Raw genomic sequence first — 10,047 nt, forward strand, 5'->3', positions numbered from 1 at the left:
GCCAAGAATTTACAACTTTCATTATGAGACTGAAAATAAGATAAGGGTTAATATTGACTGCTATTGATGTAAAATATGACTAAGTATTTTAAGAGTTTATTCGGAAGATAACGGCTCTATAAACGTTCTTCCGTGGTGCCCCGACTTTCTAGTTAATTACATTTACATGATTAGCTTAATCAGGTAATATTAATTACAGAGAAAGGATTTTATAGGTTAGCATGTCATCTCACTTAATCCGGCATAGCCAAAGACACGACAGTACCTTTAGAGTCTTGGAGCGGTTGATATTGAGTACATTGACCACGGCCTTGCACTCGGGGCCCTTGATGTGCTCAATGATAGAGTTGAACTTGGCCGACATTCTCTTCCAGTGCTCTAACTCAGTCAAAGGTCCTGAGGCATCAGCTTCTTTCCTCATTTGATCACTCTCTGTAAGAACCTGGGGGTCATAGAAATAGAGTTGAAGAACAGAAGACTTGAAGTACTATGGATTGGTAAGTACATTTTTCACATTTGTGCCATGTTACAGTATGTGTAGGTTCATAGTACATAGACAGTCATACTGTGTCGTACCTGCTCAATCTGTTTGTACCACATCATCAACGCTTCCTCGAGTTGATGCACCATGTCAACATCTGCTGCTGCTGCTTTTACGTCTTCAAAGGATACCAGCCTGGAGAATTCAATGTTTGAGGCTGTCTTCAGTTGAACAGTGCCTTCAATGCATGCTTGCATTCCTGCAGTACATCATACAAATCAAACGTTTAACAAACTGACTACTTGTTGTCAGCTCAAAATCATGCAGAAAACAATAATTGAATGATGCTGTAGGCCTACTGTGTGTGTACACCACCGTTCAAAAGTTTGGGGTCACTTAGCAATGTCCTTGTTTTTGAAAGAAAAGCAAATTGTTTGTCCATTAAAATAACATCAAATTGATCAGAAATACAGTGTAGACATTGTTAATGTTGTAAATAACTATTGTAGCTGGAAACGGCAGGTTTTTTATGGAATATCTACATAGGCGTACAGAGGCCCATTATCAGCAACCATCACTCCTGTGTTCCAATGGCACGTTGTTTTAGCTAATCCAAGTTTATAATTTTAAAAGGCTAACTGATCATTAGAAAACCCTTTTGCAATTATGTCAGCACATCTGAAAACTGTTGTTCTGATTAAAGAAGCAATAAAACTGGCCTTCTTTAGACTAGTTGAGTATCTGGAGCATCAGCATTTATGGGTGCGATTATAGGCTCAAAATGGCCAGAAACAAACAGTCTATTCTTGTTCTCAGAAATGAAGGCTATTCCATGTGAGAAATTGCCAAGAAACTGAAGATCTCGTACAACACTGTGTACTACTCACTGTGTATTACATAAAAAAAATCTGCCGTTTCCAGCTACAATAGTCATTTACAACATGAACAATGTCTACACTGTATTTCTGATCAATTTGTTATTTTAATGGACAAAAAAAAATGCTTTTCTTTCAAAGACAAGGACATTTCTAAGTGACCACAAACTTTTGAACAGTAGTGTGTGTGCACAATTTAGTTTTATTATTCTAACTATCTCACCATCTAGGAAATTAATATAACGGGTGATTGTGTCTTTGAAGTTTTGTTTATCCTTCTCTCCATGTTTTGACTGATTCAAGGCACCCCAGTTTTCTGTTGCACAGACAGCTGGCATCATAATCTTTGACAACAGATTCCTGGTGCCTTTTAATAGACCCTCAGCGGCATCCAGCATAGAAAAATAAATCTCCTACAAAAAGAAAGGGAATGGAAATTGACCAAGCATTAACAGTCAGAAAACTCATGATTAGAGCATTCTTATGTATTCAATATGGACCTATTATGAGGCTATCATAGATTATATGTACAAAATACAAAATCTTAGTCCTTCAGTTCAGAAGTCTCTACCTTCCGTAGATCTTCCATAGAATATCTCACCTCATGTATGTTTTTTATATTGACAGGAACGTCAATTTTAGTTCGTACAAAGAATGGGCACAATCCTGTCAGACATGTCTCAGACAAATTGGCTAAAAATAGTCTCATTATTATGGCTCCTTTTGCAGTTCCAGGAAAGGTGCGTCCACACTCTAAAAGAAAAGAAAATTGAATTGAATTGAACTTGCACCATTTAAAAGGTCTGGGTCAGAGCGAAAGGTGACATAAACAGACAATAAAATGTTTCCTATCTATTTCACAAAATCTATGAATAACAATAATGTCTTGGTGCCACTGTGGCTCTATAGTACGCATTTTATGTAATGAAGAAATACAGAGGTAACCATCCTTCATTCACCTATTCCTGGGACTTCTGTCTCTTGGTAGACAAATGCGATGGTTTTACTTCCTCCTTTGGCAAAAAAATCATCAAATGGTGCCAACTGTGGGGGGAAACAGAGTGTCTACAAGATATCTCAGATATCTGTTGTTCATCAAGCAGGTAAAGGTTAAAGAATTTTACCAGACAACAACAATTCATTGGGAACCTCAACAGCTTGTTGGGATTCATATCAATTACAGTTCTACTCACAGAAGGTGCATCTAAAACAAACTCTTCTACTGCTTGTAGTTCGAGGGAGAGCCTGTCAGCCAAGATCTCAAAGATGTATTTGTGCCCAGGGGTAAGTAGCTTCTTTCGGGCTTCTCTTGATTCCTTGTACCTGGCCTGAAAGGACAAAGTGTCAACGTTACTCTAAATGGGGTCGTGTACTGTGCACATTAGGCAAACAGAGTGTAAGGTGGGACTGTAGCAACCCACAGAAAAACAATGTATTATACTATGAAGTGATAGCAGCTACAATTGTGACTTTGTGAGCACATAGGCCTGGGCAGCTGAACCTTCATTGAACAAGTTCTCATCACTTCTTGTTCTCAACTCAAATTCCTCCATGACTATTCATCCAACAGACCTGCTTCTCCTTCATGGTCTCCTGCACAGTCTGGACACAACTACCAGATCGATGGAACTTGCTGCCCCGCCGGCCTACAGCACCTCGATCTGTGGGCACGTTGTCAGCCATGGGGCTAGGGTCACCTGTGCTATCTGGGTGACTGGTTCCACTCATCTTTTCATCTGCAAGGATGTGATTCAGGAGTCAGGAAAACATAGTCAATCAACAAAATCAGGATTTTGGCTAGAGGATAGGTCTGTTGCTTTATTTGAATGGATGATAAATGTCAGAAAATAAGAAATTCCAGATTAATCAGGAAAAATCCCATCCCTGCACTTGAGGACTACCTTTAGATTGTTGGTAATTAATTTAACTGGCTTTATTGAACGATAGGGGTCACTGGTAATGTTAGTCTCAATGATTTACATATACGCTAGATCACAAATAGGGGGCGCTGTGTTGTAGCCACCATGCCTCCATCTTGGCACTCCCCACAAATGTAAAAAAATATTTTTGGACACCATAGAAATTAATTGATTAATGTCTATATTTATTTTTGTCACATTTATTCTTTTACAGAAACCTTAATGCATACTTTTAAATTACACTGCATTCGGAAAGTATTCAGACCCCTTAACCTTTTCCACATTTTGTTACGTTACAGCCTTATTCTAAAATGGATTAAATACAAAAAAATCCTCATAAATCAATACAAAATAGCCCATAATGATGAAGCAAAAACAGGTTTTTAGAAATGTTTGCAAATGTATTAAACATAAAAACAGAAATACCTTATTTACATAAGTATTCAGACCTTTGCTATGAGACTCGAAATTGAGCTCAGGTGCATCCTGTTTCTATTGATCATCCTTGAGATGTTTCTACAACTTGATTGGAAAATAATAATACAATCTACATTAGACACTAGTAAGTACCATTCTCTTCTTTCAGGGAGATAGCTAGGTATCGTGGTAGCTACAACTGCATTGGTAATCTTCAGGGAAAATAGTGTCTTCAATGCTGTTATGTTATTATCTCAATGGAGATTGCTTTCGATATTAGCTAGATACGATTAGCTAGCTAGCTAACCAGCACGGCTGCAGACTTGTGACACTCTTGTTAGCTAGCTAGTAGTCTAATGGATGGGGAATAGAAGTTAGAGAATAGACTGATTTGCTTCAAAATATCAGCAGGACAATAGACACTGTAGCATCAGCAATCCAGGGTTCATATATTGCTACCTAAAAGTCATTGGTTAGTGTCTAAATGTTATTATAAACTGGGTGGTTCGAGCCCTGAATGCTGATTGGTTGACAGTCGTGGTATGTCAGACTGTATACCAGGTTTATGACAAAACATTTATTTTTACTGCTCTAAGTATGTTGGTAACCAGTTTATAATAGCAATGAGGCACCTCGGGGTTTTTCGTATATTGCCAATATACCACGGCTAAGGGCTGTGTCCAGGCACTCCGCATTGCGTCGTACAATGAACAGTCCTTAGCCGAAGTATATTGGCCATATACCACACCCACTCTGGCCTTATTGCTTATGTAAAGAGTATCAAAAACTAGCTTGCGAAGATTATGTAACATTAACGTTAGAGAACATTGTTATTTAGCTAACGTTAGCTAGATACATAAGTAAACTATCTAGCGTAGCTACAGTAAATAAATAAATAAAAAGCCTAGCTAGCTTTAAAAAAAAAAAAAAATCCACCAGTAAGAACAGTTAATTTTTTGCCGATAACGTTAGCTAACATTAACGTTATCTGTGTAACGTTAGCTAGATAAAGGTATCTAACGTTAGTTAGGTAATGCGTAAGACAATTACCAATAATACAGTAGCTAGCCAACGTTTGCTAACGTTAGCATATCGATCAGGTTGCACCATTAACACCGGTATGTAACTTGTTAAACAAAAGGTACATAAACGTTGCCTCGGCTAATTTACTGGCTGTTGTTTTAATATTCAACCTAAAATACATAAAAATATCATTATAATTACCGTTTAGCCCGTTTCAGCAGGTTGACTCCATTATTTCAAACCAATTTTCAAAATCCAACTGCCACTCTTTCGAGCTACAGCTAGCCTAAAGCTAAAGGCTCGCGAACGAACGAACATGCATGGTACAACCGGCTCGAGCACGAATCCGTCGGGCACTTGGACCCATCATTTCTTGCTACTGCTAACTGTGATTGCATAATATTTCCTGGTATTCCAGGATTTCCATTTACAACCAGTCCTGAGCTGTAACATCTATATTAGACACTAGTAAGTACCATTCTCTTCTTTCAGGGAGATAGCTAGCTATCGTGGTAGCTATAACTGCATTGGTAATCTTCAGGGAAAATAGTGTCTTCAATGCTGTTATGTTATTATATCAAAGGAGATTGCTTTAGATATTAGCTAGATACGATTAGCTAGCTAGCTAACCAGCACTGCTGGGGCTGCAGACTTGTGACACTCTTGTTAGCTAGCTAGTAGTCTAATGGATGGGGAATAGAAGCTCGAGAATAGACTGATTTGCTTCAAAATATCAGCAGGTTTCAAGCAGTAGCACTATAATACACACACCCCTAGCTAGTAACCTTTGGCAGTTGGGTACTCTGTGGAATCATGGACATATACTCAGCTTCAATAACTGCATAAATTAGCCTTATGCCTGGCACACTGCTTGTTACTGTAGCTCAAGGGTAGGCAACCCTGTTCCTGGAGTGCTGCAGATACTGCAGGATTTTGTTCCAACTAGGCACCACACCTGACCAACTGGTCTTCCAGACGGTTAAATCAAAAACATGAAGTGCTTGTGGCACTCCAGGATTAGGGTTGCCTACCCCTGCTCTGTGTGTGTGTGTGTGTGTGTGTGTGTGTGTGTGTGTGTGTGTGTGTGTGTGTGTGTGTACAGATAGTCTATAGGTGCTTAAAGGTGTGCTTTAGCCCAAGTAATGGTGACATTCTCCTTCTACAGGTAGAGAGAGGGTGTGTTGATTCATTCAGTTGACTAAAGTGACTGATCATATACTATGTACCCTCAAGGCGTATTGACCTATATCTTTTTTTCTCTCTGAGCTGTACACTTTTGTATCTCCTTCCATCAGCAATGTCGGGAAATCCAGCAGTGGTGATGCGTTTGGTGGCTTCGGCTTACGCAGTGGCAGAGAAGGCAGGAGCCATCATACGGAGGGTTCTTCACAGCGGAGAGCTGGGAATCGTGGAAAAGGTTGGACTTACTGAACGGAGAGTGGGGCAAAGTGCTGAATTGAGGGAGATTGATAGACAGTGAGATGGAGGCTGAATGTTGTTTATAAATGATCTCACTCTCGTGGACAGACGGGGGCTAACGATCTACAGACACTGGCAGACAGGCTGGTCCAGCAGAGCATATGTGCCTCCCTATCCAAAAGCTTCCCCAAAATCACCATCATCGGAGAGGAGGTGGGTATGTGCAACGTCAGGTATTGAGCTTAAGGGTTGCACTATTGTCTGGGGCAAGTGAACTCGGCAGTCGGGCAAGTTGAGGTTGCCCAAGGTGATTATTTATATATATTTTTTTTATAAAAACAAAAGTGCAAAGATTTCCAGTAAGCCTAAAACAGATCTTTCTTGTTCGTCCCTATTGTTTAAGTGAAAGATGGACAATTTATGGCAGCTGGGTAAATAGTGGTTGCCCCATTTAGATAGGTTATTATCTTTTTTTCTAACATTGGGGAAGTGTAACTTTTAGTCAGTGAGAGCAGAGCGCTAGCCGCTATGTCCTATTGCTCTCAGGCGTGAGCTGCACTTAGAATTCTTGAAAATAGAACCAGAACTTACATTTTCACTGGAGCAGCGCAAACCTTAAGGAGCTGGCACGCTTATTCACAGTTTTCTCTGAAATTAATTGGAGCGTCTCACACTCTGCAAATGTTATGCGTCCAATGTAGCAGGCCAGTAGAACAGATTTTTATGCTTCCTCCCTGTTTAAGTGCCTGTTTAAGTGCCTATCGCTGTTTTGCGTGTAAACAAATGTTATTTTACATTTTCAGGAAAGTGACTAATCTTTTGGCAACCTAAAAATACAGCTGACTTGTCCGATTGGCAAGTGCTTTTCAGACCTTATTGTAAATCCATGCAACTTGCATGAATAGGATCTGTCCTAATGTTACTGACCAATTTATTTTGATGTAAAGATTAGAGTACACAACACCCCTGTCTTAACAGTGAACATCTCTCTCATTAGGATCTGCCAGAGGAGGCTGTCAAAGAGGACTTGATTGAGAGCAGTCAGTCTGAAGAAATCCTACAAAAGTCCTGTCCATTGGAATACAGTGCCCTGAAAGAGGAGGAGGTGAGACACAGGGACTTTAGTGCTGAAACCTACCGTACTGATTTGGATCATTTTCTGGGTACTGACTTCTCATTCCACCTGGCTTTCTGTGTTTGAATGTCCCGGTGTCTGAATTTTAGCTGGTTGTGTGGGTCGACCCCCTTGATGGCACTAAAGAATACACTGAAGGTAAACTTACTACGGCGTTATTTTGCCAGTCTTTCGTTTAGATCACTCATTACAGGCTTCCAACACACACCCTCGATCACTACCAGGTATTTCAGTGTCAAACTCTTCTCTTACACTTCCTCTTAGACCTATGCATTGTCCTCTTTGACAAAAACCTGGGGAACATTTAATTCAGTCATCTCCTAATCATCAGTGCTGATTCCCTTTTTCACTCTCTCTCGTCATCCCTGCTGAGCAGCGGCCAAGTGTCTTTACCTGCCAGATCAGGTCCAGATGTGTCATACGGGGTCGGACGCCCAGCTTCTCAGCACGACTCTCCGTATGGTGACAGAGGGAGGGTATTGGGACTGGGGGGGAACAAGGGCAGAATAGGTGAAGGAATGCTTGGACTTCTCTATCCTTTTTTTCTTTGCTATTATACTACCCTTACATCACTTGTTTGTTCTTCATGCTGGAAAACTACAGTATGTCTACTAGGTATACAGTAAGATGTCGATACTTGTGTGTGAAGTCCACTGTTTGTGTTCCCTTCAACTAACATGTCATCTGATCTCAGGGCTTCTTGATCACGTGACTGTACTGATCGGCATTGCATATAGAGGGAAGGCCATTGCCGGGGTCATCAACCAGCCCTTCTTCAATTATCAGGTACCAACAAGTGATCGACAACAAATAATCTTTCTGCCTTACACCCTCTCACCTATCAGGGCACGTTGAGTAGGGAGAAAACATTTTAGAAATAGGGAGGTAACAGATTTTTCAGTTGCAAAACATTTTGCTACATTGTGCCCTATTGAACACGACCTTGGTCCATGAGTGTGTAATGTCCTGTGTTTTGTATCCACAGTTGGGGACGGAGACAGCAGACATGGAGAGAACTCTGTGGGGAATGCCGGGACTGGGCGCCTTCGGGTTCGAGCTACAGGAGGTTCCGGATGGCCGACGCATAGTCACCACAACCCGTTCCCACAGCAACAAACTTGTCACAGACACCGTGGATGCCATGGAACCTCATGATGTGATAAGAGTTGGCGGAGCAGGAAATAAGGTGAAATAAAGGGATGAGGTATGGTGGGGGTACATAGGTAAACATCAATAAAATGTCTTATTTCTCTAAACCCTTTCTTTGTGTAGATTGTTCAGCTTGTGGAGGGGAAGGCCTCAGCCTATGTCTTTGCCAGTCTAGGAACTAAAAAGTGGGACACGTGTGCCCCTGAAGCCATCCTGCATGCAGTAGGAGGTAAGCAACATCCTTCCTCTTGATCGTACTGAAAGTACCTCTAATGAGTAATGACAAAAATGGTGTCTGCTGTTTTTTTCTTGTCTGTCCCTTTGCAGGTAAGCTGACAGACATGCATGGCAGTGCGTTGTGTTACGATGCTAATGTTAAGCACATGAATTCTGCTGGGGTGCTGGCCACTCTACGCAACCACCAGTACTACACCAGCAAAGTGCCCCAGTCAGTCCTGCAGGCCCTCAAGCCCTGATTGATACATAATTTACAACTGTTATTGTCCAAAAACCCTGCCAAATGATTAACATTTTTCTAGCATCTTTAGTCATGAATGGAATGTTTTAATTTCCATAATTACTTGTGTAAAATAGTCTACATTGTACCCCAAAGTAATTAATCATGAGCCATAAACTAGTAATGCTGCATACTCCAAGAAAGGTTCAAATCTCACCTTTCTGGTAAAAATAGTTATGAAGTGTAGTCACTTAGACACAAGCACACAGTACAAATAAAATATTTTGTATTTCCTATTCAAAACTATGAACAAGGCTTGAAATGACATGCTAAATATAGTATAATCACAAAATGGCCAACCTTAGTATGTTTAATGTTAATGTGTATATTTTCTAAAGGTCTCGATTACAGCGTCTGACCTGATTGCTGTGAACGTCTGAGCGCTAGCTTGGCTTCCTGAACTCACCTTTCATCTCAAATTAATCTTGTCAGTCTGATTTTTTTTAAATTCAATGTAATATTTTTATGGCTATAAATCAATCTTTGTGCTATAGTGATAAAACCACTCTCCTGCTACGTTATAAGGATTGCAGGCATGTGGCTGTGAATTAGGGTTCAGCCAGGAGTTGGACAGTCGGAAGAGGGAATTTAAATGGTAGGAGAAACATCCCAGTGCCAAGTGGTTTCAGATTTCACATTCTACTTTACACAGGCTCAGAAAATATACTACTGTGTCTTTGGGAACCAGGGCTATTGCTCAATGCAAGCCATTTTGATCTACAGCGTCCACATAAGTTAAAATGTCAGTCGGAACCGGTACCAGAACCACGCAGGTCCCATTACATCTGAGATCATAACACACAAAAAAAAATACTTTTTTACTGTAGATACTTTTGGGCTAGAAAAAAAATAATAAAATCAGGCCATGTTTGACACTTCTGCTATAAAGAATCACATTTTTACAAAATATTTCTAACCAGCACAATAATCATGAAACAAAACAGGAAACGCATGTCCAAATGATTTGATAAAACTGCTGATTTACAATTGGTTGACGGATATGTAATTATTACTTTTCTGATGGACAGTGGAACACCACACTAGGCCCTCCAACACTGTTCCCATTGAGTAGCTGCAGGTTTTTTTTGAAGGCAGCCCAAAGAATGACAGAC

The 10,047-nt window shown here is 40.4% G+C and overlaps 2 protein-coding genes across 3 annotated transcripts in view; one reads left to right on the forward strand and one right to left on the reverse strand.

Annotated features, from left to right (window-relative positions):
* The window catches only part of LOC106608183 (dynein axonemal heavy chain 8), a 59,260-nt gene extending 54,254 nt beyond the window's left edge, over positions 1–5,006 (reverse strand). Inside the window, exons 1-8 of the mRNA XM_014205977.2 lie at positions 4,917–5,006; positions 2,929–3,092; positions 2,550–2,684; positions 2,316–2,400; positions 1,958–2,109; positions 1,580–1,769; positions 577–740; positions 266–442 (exon numbers count right to left, since the gene is read on the reverse strand). Of these exons, the coding sequence (XP_014061452.2) occupies positions 266–442; positions 577–740; positions 1,580–1,769; positions 1,958–2,109; positions 2,316–2,400; positions 2,550–2,684; positions 2,929–3,084 (1,059 nt within the window). The 5' untranslated portion in view covers positions 3,085–3,092; positions 4,917–5,006. The remainder of the gene's footprint in view (positions 1–265; positions 443–576; positions 741–1,579; positions 1,770–1,957; positions 2,110–2,315; positions 2,401–2,549; positions 2,685–2,928; positions 3,093–4,916) is intronic.
* LOC106608184 (3'(2'),5'-bisphosphate nucleotidase 1) lies at positions 3,833–9,922 on the forward strand. Of its 2 annotated transcripts, none has more exons than XM_045721068.1 (9): positions 3,833–3,837; positions 6,011–6,132; positions 6,243–6,347; positions 7,132–7,239; positions 7,359–7,407; positions 7,964–8,055; positions 8,255–8,455; positions 8,542–8,647; positions 8,746–9,922. In XM_045721068.1, the coding sequence occupies exons 2-9, from the start codon at positions 6,013–6,015 to the stop codon at positions 8,892–8,894; spliced, it is 930 nt and encodes a 309-aa protein (XP_045577024.1). In that variant the 5' UTR covers positions 3,833–3,837; positions 6,011–6,012; the 3' UTR covers positions 8,895–9,922. The 2 variants fall into 2 exon arrangements, with proteins under 2 accessions (XP_045577024.1, XP_014061456.1); XM_014205981.2 differs by lacking the exon at positions 3,833–3,837 and adding an exon at positions 5,021–5,183.
* Positions 9,923–10,047: the final 125 nt, after the last annotated feature.

Source organism: Salmo salar, chromosome ssa06 (genome assembly GCF_905237065.1).
Source record: "Salmo salar chromosome ssa06, Ssal_v3.1, whole genome shotgun sequence".
Classification (NCBI taxonomy): domain Eukaryota; kingdom Metazoa; phylum Chordata; class Actinopteri; order Salmoniformes; family Salmonidae; genus Salmo; species Salmo salar.

Excerpts from the sequence above, each read along its gene's own strand:
- LOC106608184 (XM_045721068.1), top strand. The coding sequence starts at position 6,013 with ATGTCGGGAAATCCAGCAGTGGTGATGCGTTTGGTGGCTTCGGCTTAC. Across the intron at positions 6,133-6,242 it reads AGCTGGGAATCGTGGAAAAG|ACGGGGGCTAACGATCTACA; the intron begins GTTGGACTTACT and ends TCTCGTGGACAG. Across the intron at positions 8,056-8,254 it reads AGCCCTTCTTCAATTATCAG|TTGGGGACGGAGACAGCAGA; the intron begins GTACCAACAAGT and ends TTGTATCCACAG.